At 34.2% G+C, this 18,876-nt stretch overlaps 1 protein-coding gene across 1 annotated transcript; it reads left to right on the top strand.

Annotated features, from left to right (window-relative positions):
• The first annotated feature begins 1,078 nt into the window (after positions 1-1,078).
• LOC120136646 (calcium-transporting ATPase 10, plasma membrane-type-like) lies at positions 1,079-14,880 on the top strand. The gene is made up of 35 exons (XM_039152614.1): positions 1,079-1,209; positions 1,997-2,165; positions 3,887-4,003; positions 4,089-4,128; positions 4,800-4,909; positions 4,992-5,123; positions 5,273-5,362; positions 5,840-5,909; positions 5,997-6,067; positions 6,146-6,229; positions 6,308-6,385; positions 6,476-6,547; positions 6,936-7,019; positions 7,096-7,178; positions 7,280-7,388; positions 7,491-7,546; positions 7,968-8,010; positions 8,115-8,198; positions 9,274-9,411; positions 9,506-9,571; positions 9,652-9,750; positions 10,729-10,839; positions 10,998-11,168; positions 11,621-11,680; positions 11,955-12,119; positions 12,213-12,329; positions 12,588-12,686; positions 12,765-12,902; positions 12,985-13,085; positions 13,237-13,282; positions 13,405-13,539; positions 13,960-14,067; positions 14,155-14,246; positions 14,327-14,420; positions 14,550-14,880. The coding sequence occupies exons 2-35, from the start codon at positions 2,001-2,003 to the stop codon at positions 14,661-14,663; spliced, it is 3,342 nt and encodes a 1,113-aa protein (XP_039008545.1). The 5' UTR covers positions 1,079-1,209; positions 1,997-2,000; the 3' UTR covers positions 14,664-14,880.
• The last annotated feature ends 3,996 nt before the right edge of the window (positions 14,881-18,876 follow it).

Here is an 18,876-nt window from a genome sequence, read left to right as displayed (position 1 = left end):
ATGATAGTCGTTTGGGATTTTAAGATAAGATTTTATCATATCACAATCAGTAAGTTAACGTTCAACTTAGAATATCGTCAATTTTTTAATAGAGAAAGAGAATTTTGGAACATAATGAATAGTCACAAAATCATTGTGTAACTTTTATTAGTTGATGGACTCGACAAAGCACCACTCTATAGTCTTTCGACTATAATATTAACATAAAACTTAGACAATAATCAGTTTTTTTTAAAAAGAACGAGTTTATAACATAATGAATAATTTGGTGACCATTTTGTAACTTTTAATAGTAAAAGGACTTAATAAAGTGGTACCCTATAGTTGGGGACCATTTGTGTACTTTACCCTTAAATTTAATATGTTAAATAAAATGATAAAAAGAATTCTTGAGTTCAATATTTTTTCGTTAAAGTTTTATACAAGTTTTATCACAATCAGTCGTTAAAGAATTCTGATTGTATCACAATCGTTAAAAACTTAACGGACGGGCTCTATGGTTGCTGCTTCTACAGTCGTTATTCGTCGCATCCGTCAGTCAATGAAACCCACAACTTTTCGACTATCTGAACATAATTTCAGCCTCCGTTTCACCGAAAAATGCCTCAATCTCCTTAAATCAACAATGAACTCTTTGACTTATTCATCATCTGATCTTCGTCATCAACGGTTCGATGGACCTGAAACTGGATTATGTTGGTTGACTCGTCATTCTCTTGTAGTCCACTGTTCAGATTGGTCGTCTATCCACCGGAGCTATGCCCCGTGAGCCCTTTCGTTAAGTTTTTAGCGGCGAGATATTAAAATGAAACAAAAACTAAACGTTAAGTATGATTTTTAAAAAAATAAAAAATATATATATTAAAACAGATCATAACTGATAGTTTAGATACTAAATACGTAGTTTACCCCAAATTTAATAGTCATTTTGCAAATTTTGAAAATTTAACGACCAAACTGATCTTTTGAGAATAGTTAAGTGACCTTTTGTGTACTTTAGCCATCATAAAATAGTATATATTTTGTTCCAAGCGTACAAGCTTTAGTTTGTAATCAATGGAGAGCATCTGTTGCATTCAAATTTAACATCCAGAGAAAGCAAGCAGAGAAGCGTAAGGTGAAAGGAGAAAGAAAGAAAGCAGAAACCGAAAACAAATTGCTCTCGGCAGTTTCTTACGGAGAAGAAAGCCAGAAAATAGTGACGCAGAGGTACAGTTTCAGATTTTGATAAAACGAAATCGCCATTTTCGATACTTTTTATTATTATTATTATTTGTTTTCGTTTTTCAATGACATGAAACGCCCGTGCATGGTTCCACGGCTGATGCGTCGGTCTCGTCGGTCGGTTTGTCGTTTTGTTTCTTTCGATTTTTGCTCGCGCTTAATAAACAAAGGAAGCGTCGGTTAAAGTTTATTTTATATATTATAAAAAGGTTCTCTGTGCATAAATCGGAGATTGCCTTTGTTAATTTGTCAGAAGATCAGGTGATTATAATTCTAATATATTTTATTTTTTTTGATTTTTTTGAAATTTTTAATGTTATTTTATAGCATTTATTTGTATAATTAATGTTTCTATAAGTGTGAACTTGGTTTCTTCGTCAGTGACATCTTTTCCGGAAAAAAAGAGTGGAAAATGATATATATATATATATATATATATATATATATTATATTGATCACTTTGTTTTCTTTTTCAAAGAGCCATCACATCACTTTCCAGAAGTGGTAAAACGTAGAAATTAAGCTTAGTGGTTGGGTGGAGTAGGTTTTTTGAAATTGATTTTCTTCTAATTAGTTTTGAACTTTTGAAATAGAAATATCAAATATCCATCTCTTTTCAGAGAGGGGGGAGAAAGGCAAAGAAAAAGTTTAGAAGAGTGGAAAAATCGATACTGGAGCTTGAGAAAATAGAATAAAGTTGATTTTGAATAAAAAATTAGTAGTTTTGCTGGGAAATAGAGTGACAGTGCCATCTCTCCCGCGACATAAACAGAGTGATGAGTAGCATATTCAAGGGGTCGCCGAACAGGCGGCCTAATGACGTGGAGGCCGGAACCAGCTGCTCCGCTCACTCCGACGACGAAGATCATGAGCTTTACCCTGATCCTTTTTACATCCGGAGCACTAAGAATGCTCCTATCGACCGCCTTCGCCGCTGGAGGGTAATACGCTAATCTCTCTCTCTTTATTGAATACTATTTGATATATTCAGTGCCTTTGTTATTTTTTATTTTATGTGCTGAATCTAGTATATTATATTATGGCTTTGATATTGACGGTTTGGGTTACTAATTTTAGGAGGACTAGAGACAAACAGTTATATCGAGGGTTAATCTTGCATTACTTTAGGGTTCCTGCAAATGAATCAAGAGGACACTGAAATGCTGTTTTTCTAATTGTTTTTTAACCCCTGCCATTTTATTTCTTTCATTTTTGTTCCTCTCCCGTCATATTTTTTTCTTTTTCTTCTTGGAAATTTTAATTTTGCCATCTCCATTTCTGTTCAAGAAAATATAGATTGGTCACCTGTCAACAATTACAGAACAGTGTTTTAATTGCTTCGCTGACTTGCTTTGGACTTGTTGCCTCCTCTATTTGCTCTCTGTTTTTTTTTTCTCTTTGCTTACTTTAAAAGCAAAAGAAAATTATATAAACCATTATGATTGATTAGTATGCATCATCAACTTATGACATAATTATTCTAAAATTTTGTATTTTGTTCTTTTTATTATTATTTAAATTTAAAAATATTTGTTACTTTTGTATCCAAACAACCCTTTTAGTCTTTAGGCTGTTTGAATTCAAAATGAATTCTGATAGAAACAGTGCCCTCTTGAGTAAGCTTATGATAACAAGTGAGATGGTCGTGTAGAAACAAATAGCAATGAAAAAGATTTTTACCCGATGTAGCTTTGGAATTTTGCCCACCCATAGTTTTGGAATGGATTCTCCATTTTGCATCTATGCTTTTCCACTACGTACATCCTCAGCGAAATAGGGTAAATGATGAAATTTTGGGGACCCATGCTTTTCTAATTTTCTGAAGAATTGGACAACTGTTTTCTTAATGCTAAAAGAAGGTTGTGACTTGTTGGCTTGAGCATGGTTTTCAAATACCTTACTTCATTGATCATTAGTAGAGCTAGCGTTTCCCAAGTAAACGGGTGTGACTTGGTGTTTGTGGTGATTGTTGTGACTTGTTGGCTTGAGCATGGTTGTCAAATACCTTAAACTCTCCTAGTTCCTAGTGGCCATTTTGACTTGGTGGCTTGGGCATGGTTGCTTTCCCTGTTTTTTTTTATTCTGAGTATTTTTAGATCTGCAATGTTGAATCAAACCCAAATAACATGCTCAAACCCACCCAATTTGAACCTAAATAACCTGAACTCGGATCAACTAAAATCCAAAATTACCAGACATCATGAACAATAAAAGCCTGCCCCATTTAAACCAGAATCAACTTGAACCAACTAGAATCCAAACTTACCTTAACAACCTCAACGGTATAAATCTACCCAGTTTGAACCAGAAACAATCTGAACTCTAATTATCTAGAATGCAGAATTATCTAAACCTGATCAAATAAGACAAAGTAAAACTCACTAGTATGGATTTAAAAAGATGAAAACACGATTTCAACCGTAATAACATCCAAATTGACTTGAATCAAGATGACCCTAAAATTTCTGTAACCTGAATTAATGATCTCATTCCAGGTCCTACTAGATCTGATCTGCCCGCTTGCAACCCTAGGTGTCATATCTGTTTTGTTTTTCTCTGTTCTTTATGATGTTTGGGCTTCTCTTCTTTTTCTTTACTACTGAGAAGGTGATAATTCTCATAGGTACTGAATGGTTATTGACTTCCTTCTTTTCTTTTGTAGCAAGCTGCGCTAGTGCTTAATGCATCTCGTCGATTTAGATATACCTTAGACTTGAAAAAGGAAGAAGAGAAGAGACAGATTTTAAGGAAGATTAGAGCACATGCGCAAGCTATACGAGTATGTCACCCTCGATTTAATTGTTCTCTCATTGGATTGAAGTGGTGTCTTTATACTTGTAACCTTTTGTTTTTGGCTATGTTAGGCTGCATATCTTTTCAAACAAGCTGGGGAACAAGTAAACGGTAATTTATTTATTCTACTTATCACCTTAGCATTGAAGAATAATGTTTAAGGATAGTGCTTATGTTTTACTACTTCGGTTTGATGTCCAATCCTTTACATGTTTCTATGTTTTTGACAGTTCCGTTAATGTTATACTTGCTTACATGTTATGTTGTCTATGCTCTTTAGTCTTCACTATCTTGATTTACCTCACATGTATCTCTCATATGCATGACCTTTTTCTACCTTTTCTTTTTAATTTGGCTATATAGCTTTTGAGAGTCTTTAGACAGAAGCAGCATGTATTGATAAACTGGAATGATTGTATAGTTGCGAATTTCACATCTTAGAAAAACTGCTGTATGGGTACTATACCTTTAATGAATGTTTATGTGAAATAATTTTTGGGAGAAAACATTACTAACTAGTTATTATCATTGCTGCTGGTCAAACCTTTGTTTTGTTCAGTACTAATAAGCAAAGCCATTGGGTTATGCTGATCTTTTTTTTAATCAACTTGAGCTTTTTATTAGCAGTACAATTAAATTGATATCGCTCTCTGTTAGGCCAGTTTTCTTATTTTCTTGGTAGAATGTTGTTTTCTGTTCTACTCAATGGTTCTTGTGCTGCAACTGCTTATATAAGCTCAGCATTTCTATGTAGATGTTCATCACTATGCTTTGATTTGTAGGAGCAAAAATCGCACAACCAATTCCCTGCGGTGATTTTTCTATTGGACCAGAGCAACTTGCTTCAGTGTTTAGGGATCACAATTTTAATGCTTTGCAGGAATATGGAGGGGTAAGTTCTTGTAAATAGAACTTGTTGATATTATGTTTTGGTATTTTTTTACGCTTATTTAGGTTTTGTATTTCTAATTCAGGTTCATGGGCTATCAGAGTCGCTAAAAACAAATTTGGAGAAAGGTATTCCTGGGGATGATTCCGATTTACTGAAACGGAGAAATGCATTTGGTTCAAACACATATCCTCGGAAAAAAGGGAGGAGCTTTTGGGTGCGTATTTAGATATCTCGGTTTCATTTCTCTTTCTATTTTCCATCTTTGTTGTTTTCTAGTCCCACCTCTTCATATAATGTTCTTTAAAAAATATTTGTTTTTGGTTGAGTGGAATATTATGCTGATCTCTGATTTCTTGTACACAGAGGTTTGTTTGGGAAGCTTGCCAAGATCTTACTTTGATGATTTTGGTGGTAGCTGCTGTGGCATCTCTGGCTTTGGGTATAAAGACAGAGGTGAGCTTTTCTGTGTATGGTCAATTAGATTTACTTTTTATTAAAAAAACTTTATGTAAGTAATACAAATAGAAGGGACCATCTTATGTTTCTTAAAATCATACAGGAGGATGATAGTCATTGTTTGTGTAATGCTCTGGTCTTTTGTCACATAGCTTTAAGGACTCAGATTATCTTGGTCTTGGACGTACTACATGGATTCTACAATTAGAATGTCACAGGGATTGGATTATATGTTCTTAAATAGTTATTAACATGAGGTCCAGTAACAGCATTGCTAGAATATTTTTTCACTTGTGGTATATGATGGTCAACTGTACATTTTCCCTGCACTGTAGAACTAACATCATTTCTTGAGTGTGATCAATAATTATTGTAAGAGTGCTTTTTCTGAAGTATATTTTTTTCTTCAAGTCTTTCTTTCCGTAAATAAGACTTTTCAGTTTTCATCCACTATGTTGCATTCTTCATTTACAGGGCATAAAGGAAGGGTGGTATGATGGAGGTAGCATAGCGTTCGCAGTTTTGCTTGTTATTGTTGTGACAGGTGCTGAACTTATTGTTTAATGTTTTGCATAGTGTGTGGATATTTTCTCCCTTCTGTTCTTATTAGTATGGTTTTTTAAATTTGCAGCTATCAGTGACTATAAACAATCTCTTCAGTTCCAAAAACTAGATGAAGAGAAGAGAAACATACATTTGGAGGTTGGTATTGACTGTTCAACCATTGAATTGAGTATAACAATATGCTTCTGGAATTTATGCTTGAATGCAACCTGTCAGGTTGTTAGAGGAGGCAGAAGAGTTGAAATTTCAATATATGATATTGTTGTTGGTGATGTTGTACCCCTCAACATTGGTGATCAGGTATGTGGCTTTATCGTGTTCCTTTTACATTGTTGTCTTTTGAATTATTTGTCTGATTTTTCTGAATCTTCTCTTTAGGTCCCTGCTGATGGAATTCTAATCTCTGGTCATTCGCTTGCAATAGATGAATCCAGCATGACAGGGGAGAGTGATATTGTAACCTTTACTACCCATGCTATTCAATGAAATTCATACACTTCTTCATTTTTTTTGAAATAATGAAACTATTATTTCATATTGATATAGGTTCACAAGGATGCCAAGCAACCCTTTTTAATGTCTGGCTGCAAAGTGGCAGATGGAAGTGGGACTATGCTGGTAATTTTTACTCTACCTTATCTTTAAATCATTATATTGTGTTTTTTATAGTAATCAGCCGGTTCCAGTTCCCATATGCACTTTGCTCACTGGATCTTAAAAAGTTATTAAACTTAATTCCACAAATTCTTCTGTTCTTTCAACTAACTGTATTTATGTATTTGAGGACATTGGCTCTCTTCTTGATAACTGGTTTCCATATTTTAATCATAAACATTTAGGTTGCAGTTCGTGTCTTCTTTAGAAGCAAATGTTTGTTTCAAGCGGATGAACTATATATGGCTTTTGACATTTAGAACTTCACCATTATTGTTTTTTTTTCCTCTCTCTCTCTGTGCTTTCATATCCGTTTATAGCTCAACTATGACATCTTTGTTTAAATTCTCAGGTAACAGGGGTTGGGATTAATACTGAATGGGGTTTGCTCATGTCTAATCTTTCAGAAGACAATGGTGAAGAAACGCCATTGCAGGTTCCTTTTCCCCATGACAGCAAATGATGAATTTTTAGGCTTTTCTTGTTATCTTTACCTTCATTAAACTTTTTAGGTGCGTTTGAATGGGGTGGCAACTTTCATTGGTTTTGTTGGACTCAGTGTTGCTTTTTCTGTCTTGGTTGTTCTTTTAGTTAGGTAACTTTTGGCTTAATGACAATATCTTTTGCTTCCCCCACTTTCTGTTTTTCAGTCACTCTGCTATTTGGTCTGTTCTTAGAGCTCTTTGAATGGTTTAGGTACTTCACTGGCCATACTGAAGACCCATATGGAAGAACAGAGTTCATTGCAGGCAAAACTAGCGTGGGTCATGCTGTAGATGGAGCAATTAAGATTGTCACTGTTGCAGTATGTGTTCCTTATCTATCGCCCTTTGTCCAATTGTATGTCTTATGTGCACATTTAAGGGGATTTTTTTTTCTTGTATGTATAACATTTTGAACTTTGTAGGTCACAATTGTAGTTGTTGCAGTACCCGAAGGGCTTCCTTTAGCTGTGACATTAACGTAAGTTTGCTTCCTATGTACAAGTTTTTGAAATCCAGAACACTCATGGTCTATAGTTGGAGTTTTTACTGGATATCTTTATATCGGGTTGCAATTTATATAGAGGCCACATTAATTTCTTGCCATGTTATCTCTTACATGTTTATTTGTCTCTGTATCTATTCTTCTTGTTGTAGTACTCTTGTTGTATCCATTCCAGATGTATCTGCCATGGTCTATAGTTAAGTTTTGGTAATGCTTTGTAGTACTCTTGTTGTATCCATTCCAGATGTATCTGCTTGCGTCTCATATGGCACATGCTGCAGTTTATATTGTGTAATTGTTCAGATAATAGTAAAAAAATATTTTCATATACTTATGTCTGGTTCATCCGTTCCCTTTTGTTTTTCAATATAATAGCTGTGTTATAATTATAATGCAGCCTTGCTTACTCAATGAAGAAAATGATGGCAGATAAAGCTCTGGTATGTATGATGGGTGCTTTTTATGTATTTTTCAGACATCGATGTGAAATTAGTTCTTTGGAACGGATTTTTTTTCATGATGCTTAATAGAAGTTGAACTGCAGGTGCGCAGACTTTCTGCTTGTGAGACAATGGGTTCTGCGACAACAATTTGCAGTGACAAAACTGGAACCTTGACATTGAATCAGGCAAGCTAGGATATGTTTTCTTTAGACGCAAGGGATTTTCAGGAGTCTTGTTTTTCTTTGTTGTTGAACTACTTTTAGAATATGAGAACATCATTCCTTTTGATAAAATGGCTTTTTTTTTATAAGAATTTCAGGCCTCATTAAAAACCCCTTCTTGATTAATGGAGCTTGTAGGGAAGCTCTTTAATCAGCGGAAGGAGGAAAAGAGTGCCTTAGGATTTTATTGAACAATAAAATTACATAAGATACAACCAACAATACGACCGACAAAACCACCCCAACAGAACCAAATAAGCTGGAAACACCCATAAAACACCCTAACTAAAAACACAGAATCAGCGAAAACAGCACTAGTAATCCCCTTACAAAACACATAAAATCCAGAAACCACCCTAAACAGCCATCAACAACTTTACTGACTCAGCCTATGCCTTCTTTAGCTAAGGCATCAGCCTCTAAATTGGCTGTCCTACTAACCCATCTAACAACACCTTCAAAGGCATTAAGCCTATGAGCAATATCTTTAATCAAGAAGGCATATACAACAGGACATAATTCATCCCCTTTAATCCAATCCACAGCCACCTTACTATCACTCTCTATAAAATGGCTTTTAATATTAATAAAGTTTAATAACATGTATAAATTGATGTCAGCATGTGGGATTCTAAAATCTTAACCTATTTGCTGAATAAAAAAGTGCTCTAGGTAATTTACAATCATAGTGCTGATACTGTACGGAATACTTATTTTCTATTGTATTTTTTGTCCTAATTTTAAATTATTTAAGTCATTATGGTGTAGTTACTTCAATTCATATTGAATTTCAAATTGGTTCTTTTCACTAGTGATATCGATAAAAAAAATACTTAACTAAATTTGCTTTCCGGGTTTGCCTTAAAATATTAGACAACATGTATAATTAATTATAGGAAATCTAATCCAAAATCTAAATGATTGCTAAACAGACAGGTTCCAGAGGTACCATTAGGGTGGGATAGAATTTTCAGAGAATCACCACAGTAAAAACTCTCTATGTAATGTCTAAAATGGATAATGTATATTTTCTGCACAGATGACTGTGGTTGAAGCTTATGTTGGTGGAAGGAAAATTGATCCTCCAGACAGCAGTTCAGGGTTACCTGACACACTAACTTCACTGCTTGTTGAGAGCATTGCTGTGAATGCGAATGGCAGTGTCTTCACCCCAGAGGTAAGTCTCAGTAACTTGCATTTTTCCTGAATTATGTTTATTAAGTTGTCTATTGAATGTCTTCTGTTTTCACTCTTTTTTTTTGTTTCTCTAGGGAGGTGGAGACGTAGAGGTCTCTGGATCACCAACAGAAAAAGCAATTCTTAATTGGGGAATGAAGGTTACGTATCCAACCTCTTGTTATCTTCTTTTCCTTGATTGCTTCTGATTTTACTAATCTTTAGTCTTTGAATCTTGTAGCTTGGTATGGTTTTTGATGCTGTTAGGTCTAGCTCGTCTATTCTACATGTTTTCCCCTTCAACTCAGAGAAAAAACGAGGCGGTGTTGCAATACGTTTGGTAGTGTTACTATATTGCTAGCTCAATTTTATTATTGTTCTTTCTATTTTATGTTGACCCCTTTTTGTGATTGATTTTCAAGCAAGGATAGAATTTGAGTTCCATTCTGATTGTTTATGTTGCCATTCTATTGAAGTTCCATTCAGATTGTTTATGTTGGTAGTTTTATTTTTATATGAATTTCTCTCTTCTTCTTTTTTTGGGGGGGTGGTGTTATTTGTTGCTCGGGAGCTGTGGTTTCACTTGAGTTTATGATTGTAGAAAGTAGGTATTTTGGAAAAGAGAATTCTGATTTATAGGCTGAGTACAAAGGTTGCGTACATAGATTTACTAGGAATAAAGCACATCCTTATCTTTACTTTAGACAAGATAAGATAAGCTTATCTATACTTCAGATGATCATTTTTGAGAAATTAATAGTAATTAACAGTAGATATTTACACTATTCCAATCTACAATGATCATTGTTTGAGAAGTTCCTGGGAACTGGTGACACGTTTAGGTGACTTTTCTATTAGAAGTCGGGACAAATTTCAGGTTTAGTAATCTGTAGTGAATCCTGACAGTAATAGTTGAACCTGGTGTAATGTTAATGATAAAGACAGATATAGGAGGATTAGTGGCTACAGCTGATGAAAAAAATAACTCCTTTTTCACTTTGAAGGCATATTTTATTTTTAAAAAAACTTGGGAATTCTAGAAAGAATATTAGACCAGTATTGTTTTTTTCTTAACAATATGCCATATTACTTGAAACAATATCAATCGTGTAATTGTATATGAAATATTCTTTCATTATTCCAGGCTGCAACTGTATCTAAAAATGTCTTGGCTGCATGCACTTCGTACCTTGACACTAATGCCGATTTCTTTAGGAAATAATTATATAAATATTTTTATTCATAATATCTTCCTTCTAATCTAATTATTGTGCTTTTCTTCTGATACTACCACCTTTTATGATATTTGGTCTCCCAGCCAGGTTCTGAAGTTCGTATTCACTGGAAAGGGGCTGCGGAAATAGTGTTAGCTGCATGCACTTCGTACCTTGACACTAATGGTGAAACTGTATCGATGGGCGATGAAAAGGTTTGGAAACTTTGCCTGTGGGGATAACGGTGTTGTCTCCTTTTTTCTTTAGTTACTACCTTCAGCTATGTAGTTTATAATGCTTTTAATTTGATGTGGTTAGGATTGCCATTGCTAACCTTTGCGGAATTTGTATTTCTTGAAATTCTTGTCTTCAGGTGGCCTTTTTTGAGAAGGCAATAGAAACTATGGCAGCTGGTAGTTTGCGCTGTGTTGCTATTGCTTACAGATCATATGAAAGTGAAAAGGTTCCAACTAATGAAGAAGAGCTTGCTGAATGGGCTCTACCTGAAAATGACCTTGTGTTTTTGGCTGTTGTTGGTATAAAGGTATCTATCCCCGGGAATAATTATGTACTGTTTTCATGTCTTCGTCTTAGTCCGTATTTTATTTATTATTTTAATATGGAGAAAAAACTCCAGTCATGTCATGGTCCTCGTTGTTTGAGACTTTGAGTTACTTTATGCTACTTCAATGCACATATATGGAGGACAATTTTATTTGCACTTAAGGAATTCCTTGTGCTATAGTCTGATATTCACTACTTTCAGCAGCTTCGTTTTTCACCATTTTTTCTCTATTTAAAATAACGTCTTTTCATCCCAATGTTTGAAGTTTGAAGCTTGAAGCAGATTCAAAGGCTTAGTTGTTTGTCGACTTATAGTTTGAAGTTTGTAAAGAAGATTCATAAGACCAATGTTTTCTTTGTTTCAACATTCATGTCCGGATATGTAGTTTTTGCTTGATTAATAAAACGCTCTTTACTTTGAAATTTATGCAGGATCCTTGTCGGCCTAGTGTCAAAGAATCAGTGCAGTTATGCCAAAGGGCTGGCGTAAAGGTATAATTGTTTACATGCTAGAACTAATCACTATTAAAACCATGATATGAAACCAATGTTTTTTTGAGTTAGTTTTTATTGTATCTCCCTACCTTCTATGAGATCTGATTATTATATAAAATAGACATTATATCTTTGTATTTTTATTTTTCATTTTGCTTACATGGGGATTATCGGTCTCTTTGTGGTCTCCTTTCATCTTTAAAGCTGATATGATGTTGGAGTTTGATTATGTTAATACGAGTAATTTAGAGGTTTTCTGTCTGTGTCGTAGGTACGCATGGTCACTGGTGACAATCTTAAAACAGCAAGGGCAATTGCTTTAGAGTGTGGAATACTATCGTCGGATGCAGATGCTTCTGAGTCTAATCTCATTGAGGGGAAAGTTTTCCGTTCTCTAACTGATTCACAAAGGGAAGAAGTTGCTGAGAAATTATCTGTATGTTCTGCTTTTGCGTTCATTATTTGAAATTGTCTTGTAGTCTAAAAGCCTGTGAAGAAAATTTAAACTAATTATGTTATTTATACATAGGTGATGGGACGATCATCTCCCAATGATAAGCTTCTGCTTGTGCAAGCATTAAGGAGGAGGGGACATGTTGTCGCTGTAACTGGAGATGGAACCAATGATGCTCCTGCTTTACACGAGGTCTGACATTCTCTCTTCTTTTTATTGGTCATTCTAGGATCTACTTTTCATCATTTAAAAAAGAAAACATTTTTCTTTTCTGAATGTATTTGTAAGACTCTATAGGCCAATCCATTCCTCTTGGAGTGCAATGCGAATAGTACAAAATTTTAATTACCAAAAGATGGTTACTCCAGCTTTATTTGACACGATCTTAATCACTAGACATGATTGCATGCAATTATCATTGAAGTGCTGAATTTGTGGTCTGGACTGCAGGCTGACATCGGTCTTGCAATGGGTATTCAAGGGACCGAAGTTGCAAAAGAGAGTTCGGATATCATCATTTTGGATGATAACTTTGCTTCAGTTGTGAAGGTATTTTATTACTTATCATCAATGTTAAAAGTTCCTTTTCTTAAATCAACATAATAATGAATTTCTCATGAATTTTAGGTTGTCAGATGGGGTAGATCTGTATATGCAAATATCCAAAAGTTCATCCAGTTTCAACTTACAGTTAATGTTGCAGCTCTTGTTATAAATGTTGTAGCCGCTGTTTCATCTGGTGATGTTCCGCTGAATGCCGTGCAGGTTTGTTCACTTTGTTCTTATATGCGTTACTCCTATCAACTCTTACAAATATTCAAGCATTTATTTCTTTCACTCTGTGCAGCTTCTGTGGGTCAATCTTATAATGGATACTCTTGGAGCATTAGCATTAGCTACTGAACCTCCAACCGACCACCTGATGCACCGGACCCCTGTCGGTCGGAGGTATATAAGAGTTTGATTAAATCTTGATTCTTAACCCACATTAGCTGGTCCCAAGGGCTAGTACGAGGCATTTGTATGATCAGAGTCTGATCATAATTTTGTCTATATTTTAATTCAAGATTTATGTTAAAAATGATGGTTTGTTTGTCAGGGAACCTCTTATAACTAATATCATGTGGAGGAACTTGCTTATTCAGGTAAGCTTTGATATATGTCGACCTATTTTCTACATATTACTATTTGGCAATTTATTTAATTGCCTTGCTCTCCGGAAAAGGATGGTGATTTCACTAAGCTGTATTGTCCATGGAAATTTCAGGCTGTATATCAAGTGACGGTCCTGCTCATTCTCAATTTTGACGGCAAGAGGATATTGCGTCTGGAACATGAAAGCAGCGAGCATGCTACTAGAGAGAAGAATACACTGATATTCAATGCATTTGTCCTTTGTCAAGTAAGCAACTACTACTCAAATAAGAAGTTAACCGAATTTGATTCAGTTGGATTAAATAAGAGATTAAAATCTCTTTTAAGCACACTCCAAGTGTGTTCTATTCTCCCTTTGGAGCTGGCGTTACCGTTTCAATGACCAAGTCCATGTAGTTTTAGAACGATACCGTCCCAATTGAATAATGTGATACTGCTTAGAGAGCTTATGATTTTTGCATGCTGCTAGAACTTATCTTCACCCTACACAGAACACTATTGTTAGTCTTAGAATAGAAAATTCTTGTTTTACGTTCTGGTAGTGACTGTTATATGTTCTTTTTCCTTTGGTGATCTTCGTGGTCCTTTAGTGACCCGAATGGGCTTGAGCTTGAATTTGCAAATAAATATAATGGATTGATGGAAATATTACTTATGTCAATTGCAGATCTTTAACGAGTTCAATGCTCGTAAGCCTGATGAAGTGAACATTTTCAGAGGACTAGGTAAAAACTATCTGTTCATCGGAATTGTGGCAATAACCGTTATACTTCAGGTGAGACTTGTTTGCTACAAATCAATCTAATTTTCATTTATTTTCTAGATTTTTCTGGGTTCTACATTCTTTTTTTTCGTTATCCAGGCTATTATTGTCGAGTTCCTCGGGAAGTTTGCTAAAACCGTGCAGCTTAGCTGGCAGTTGTGGCTGGTATCGATTGCTATTGGTTTTATCAGGTTGATAGCTTTTAAAGTTGAAACTTTGATTACATTCTTCACAGTTCGTCGTCTAATTACTGTTTTCGTCTTTAAATCAGTTGGCCACTTGCTCTCATTGGGAAGTTTATACCTGTTCCGGAAACACCGGTCAGCAATTTCTTTTCGAGAATTTTAAACGTCGAAGAACCGAGAGTAAGAATCCAAAATACCCGACTCAACTCAATTTATAACCACAAAAAGTTGAAAATTTATAGTCTACTCTTATTCGAAACCACTTGATCGTATGCTTTCGTTGTCTGATCATTTTAATTTTTCTCTCAGGTAGCCAAAAGCACGAGGAGTCCAATGCTGCATCCTAAAGAAATGGAAACAAATCTGTCTATAAAGTGTGTACTTCGCCATTTCCCCCCTGCTTTTCGGGACTGGCAATATTAACACAAACCTGAACATAGAGCACAGAGATGTCGAAGGTAGTGCCGGCTTCGAATGTGTTTCGGACTTTTTCCGTTTAATCTCGTAACAGGTGTGTGCTTTTAATACATCAAATATATATCTTAGTTGTAGCTGCTGAATGCCAAAATCATCTACTCCTGTTTATATAAATCCCTTCACGAAAGAGCATGTTATTGGTTTTGGACCATTATGAATTTAGGTGTAATTTTAGAGATAATTTTATAATTTCTAACATTTTATAGGACATGATTTGTAATTTAACCAATTGATAGGGTACAAAAAATTTTAGAATTGAAGAAATCATTTCTTTTATCTCAAATTGGTGGGTATGGACGGATGCAGAGTTGACAAATTCTATAAGATGAAGTAAGTATCATTGTTGAAAGTCACCAACAAAGCTGGAATTAAACTTGATTCGAAAATTCACGTGCCTAAAATTTCAAGCTCGACTCGAAATCATGAATTGAAGCTCGTTAAAGCTCGAAATGAAAAAAAAATTCTTAAATTTATTCAATTAAAGTCTCAAACTAAGACTCGGACCTAAACCTTAAAAACATAAAAATTATATTGTATTTTTTTTAAAATCAACACAAATTTTAATATTATTAATAATTTATTTTAAAAAATATATTATATTTTTGAGTTGCTCGTGAGTTTTTAGATCGAGTAGCAAGTAGCTTGTTTTGACATTAAGAACTCAAGTCGAGTCCATTCGAGTTTTGACCGAATCGATCTCAAGAAACTTATGATATGTCTCGTCTGTTTAGGTTGACTTCCAAAATTTGGATTCTGTACTTGATCTTGGTTGAAGAAAAGTAAGTAGAACACAGTTTCAGCTCCCAACATAACATGAACAAATAACGTGGACAATATATAAATGTTGGAATTTGTTGGAAGCTACATAACACGAATTATTAACGTGATAAAAATTATAGAATATATCACTATTATGGCTTAATTTTTTCAACGCTTATAGTTTTTTCAATTTAGCCCTTGTGATTTTTTTAGCTAAATTTGACACTCAATCTAAAAAAAAGTCAAATTACATTTTTTAGGGAAGTTCTACGGTGCTGCAGCCTAATATACGGTTAAAAAAAAGCGTTACCGGTTTTATTATTAATTTAAATAATAAAATGGGTAAAAAATGACTGAAAACATTATTAGGCCGGTTTTGTTATTATTATCAATTACCGATATAGGTAATCGCGGTAGAAAAATCCGGTTAAAAAAATAATGTTTTCGGTTAAGTGCTACCTAAAACATTATTTTTTACCGAATTTTTTCTACCACGTTTACCTATATCAGTTATTTAAAATAATAACAAAACTGATAACGTATTATTTTAGATATATATTAAAGCGCCGCACGTGAACATTTTCCCATTTTTTTTAACAAAAATGCTGACTAAAATATTGATGTTTTAACAACTTTGAAGTGACAACTTAATGGCACTCCACAAGTAATTATGTGATAGGTTTTATGGTTTATGATTTAGGGTTTATGTTTAGGGTTTATGGTTTATGATTTAGAGTTTAGTGTTTATAGTTTATAGTTTATGGTTTAGGATTTTAGTTATGCACATGAAGGTAACATACAAATTATACAAAATGATGTTATGCGACTCCTAAACTATTACCTAAACTAAAATGTGCTTACATGATACATGCATGCATACGAATGAAATGCAAATGCACATACATTAAGATGAAACAATATAAGATTAAACCTACTATTAATAACTTAAACTCATATTTAAAAAATGCCATGAAGGACCAAAACAATATAAAACTGAAAATAGGCATATAAAGTAGAAATTACTCATTAAATTAAACAAACCAACTAAGAGATTACAATGTCAAATAATTAAAATTACAAGACACAATTGAAAACAAGCACAAATTGAAGGAACACAAAAAGCAGGATATCTAGGGTAAAAACTCTTACCTAATTCATTTCCCCTCAAACTTTCCCTGGCTAGAACTTCCCCTCGCCTTATTGGAGATGCTTAACGAGTGCAATCCTCAGTTGAAATATCACGCACTTTCTAATTTAATTAGCTTCGTTGATCAATTTTGGCCCGAGATCTCCACCAGCGTTCCTATCATGTAAGCCTGAGTTTTTTTCTTTGGCATTTTTCTTTTATTTAGTTTGGTTTAGGTGTCGGTTGTTTTGCTCTGATTCGTAGGTGAGAAATTGGATGAAACGAAGTGAAGAAAGTTATTCTTGATGTTTTGATTTAGTTACACTAGAAAAATGACAATTTAGTTTGACATTCAGTACGTTAAGTGGGTAAATTTCAAATTTTGGTAAGCTTGGGCTGTTTTACTTGTTCTTGGAGATTTAGCATGGTTCAACTTTTCCGTTTTCGATTTTTTATTTAGCTGGAAGAGGGTGAAAATTTGGATTCAACAGCTATATTGTGTCCATTCTTGCATGTGATAATTGATTCCTTTAGTTAAGCTATATGTACTGCATAAGTTTCAGATTGGAAAGAACTAAAAGCAATTATTTTGTAATGTAGTTAATAGTTTGTTCACTTAGGAAATTGAACTTTACAGTGAATAAAAACAACGGGGATTGGAGAGAAATAGGGATGGGGATATTAGGTTTATCTTCACTTATATGCTTTCAGCTTATTTAAATTTATTATGGCAAGATTTATTTCTTTCATGGGTAGTTTGTATAGGTTAGTGGGCCTATAAATGGGAGCGATTCTAATTCAAAGTAGAGTACTTAATGAGTTTTGGGTGGGTATATTGATCTTATGCTTGCTTTTTTCAGAGAAAGCTTGTATGAAGATGAGGAGTTTGGCCAGCATCAGAGACAACTTGCTGCTTTGCTTGTCTCAAAGGTCCTCCTCTCTTTTTCACCTCAGCCTGCATTCATGTGCATATGCATGTTCATAACCAAATGCTTGTAACTGGCATAGTTTCTGGAAAGTGGAAACTGAACCAATGCGTTCCTCTAGTAAAGGGAAAAAATCTGCACTCCTTGATCTGCATCTTTTGCTTTTTCTGGACAAGTTTTCCTAATTGAAGTTACCGATTTAGCAAATGTTTGTAACCCAACAAAGTAGTCCACTTCTGGAAGACTAACGGAAAAAAACCAGGTTTAATATAATTTATTATAGATCATATATATCTATGTATGTATATATGTAGGTAAACATATGTATGTAATATTTATAATTGTTATCAGATTCCATCATGTTAAAAGATTCTTATGTGTTTAGAACCTATTCTACAACCATAACTACTCTTGTATGCATCCTATAAAGTTTCTGAAATGAGTTCATATTATCATAAAAAAATGTATTGATGATGGTTGATTAAAGGGAAAATTATTTATATATTTTAAATGTAATATAAAAATCTCGAGTTCGAATTTGAGTTTGAGTTCGAGCTTGAATCGAGCTCAAAATCGAGCTTCAATCGAGCTCCTGAATTTTTTTTTTGAGTTCGAGCATTTTTGAGTTCGAATCGAGTTTCAATATTATATTTCGAGTTCGAGTCGAGCTTGCGAGTTTTCGAGTCGGTCGACATTTAAAGTTTTCGAGTTCGAGTTGAGCTCGGCAATACTCGACTCGACTCGGGTCGTTTACACCCCTACATAGAACTACATGTCTTGTATGTCACGTCAACAAATAATTTAAAATTATGAAATTTTCAGAAAAAATATATTTAGGAGTTCCTAAATAGCGACTCAACTCTTTTTTTTTAGGCCTGGGACTAAATGTGACTCTTTTTGAAAGGTTTAGGGCAAAAAATAACTCAAAACAGAACAAGGATCAAAATTACAAAAAATATGAATGTCGAGGGCTAATTTTATCTTTGTCTTAATTTTTTTATGGGTTAATGTTAAAATTGATGCATGACCTTGTCTTCTTGGTTCAAATTGGTTAAAACCACAGTATCAATTCGAACCAAGAAGTTCATATACCAAATCAAATTGGAGCTTCAAATCTAGTTCAGGTACCCAAAATAACTAGAACGGGATAAGAATATGAGATTTTTAGATTTAGGTTTAAGGAAAACGCAGGCTATTTTAAAGGCAAAATTAGCGCGATAATGTTGACGTCAAAAAATTGTACAAAAAAATGATGACGTCAATTTTTTTTATATATACCATTGGTGGAAATTTATTTTGGGGGTATATAGTAGAGGTGTAAACGTGTCGAGTTGAGTTCGAGTATTGC

The sequence above is a fragment of the Hibiscus syriacus genome, unplaced genomic scaffold, assembly GCF_006381635.1.
Source record: "Hibiscus syriacus cultivar Baekdansim isolate YM2019G1 unplaced genomic scaffold, ASM638163v2 tig00110634_pilon, whole genome shotgun sequence".
Taxonomy (NCBI): domain Eukaryota; kingdom Viridiplantae; phylum Streptophyta; class Magnoliopsida; order Malvales; family Malvaceae; genus Hibiscus; species Hibiscus syriacus.
This window is presented reverse-complemented; position numbering and strand designations above follow the sequence as displayed.

Excerpts from the sequence above, each read along its gene's own strand:
- LOC120136646 (XM_039152614.1), top strand. The coding sequence starts at position 2,001 with ATGAGTAGCATATTCAAGGGGTCGCCGAACAGGCGGCCTAATGACGTG. Across the intron at positions 5,124-5,272 it reads AAAAAGGGAGGAGCTTTTGG|AGGTTTGTTTGGGAAGCTTG; the intron begins GTGCGTATTTAG and ends TCTTGTACACAG. Across the intron at positions 7,020-7,095 it reads GTGAAGAAACGCCATTGCAG|GTGCGTTTGAATGGGGTGGC; the intron begins GTTCCTTTTCCC and ends TAAACTTTTTAG.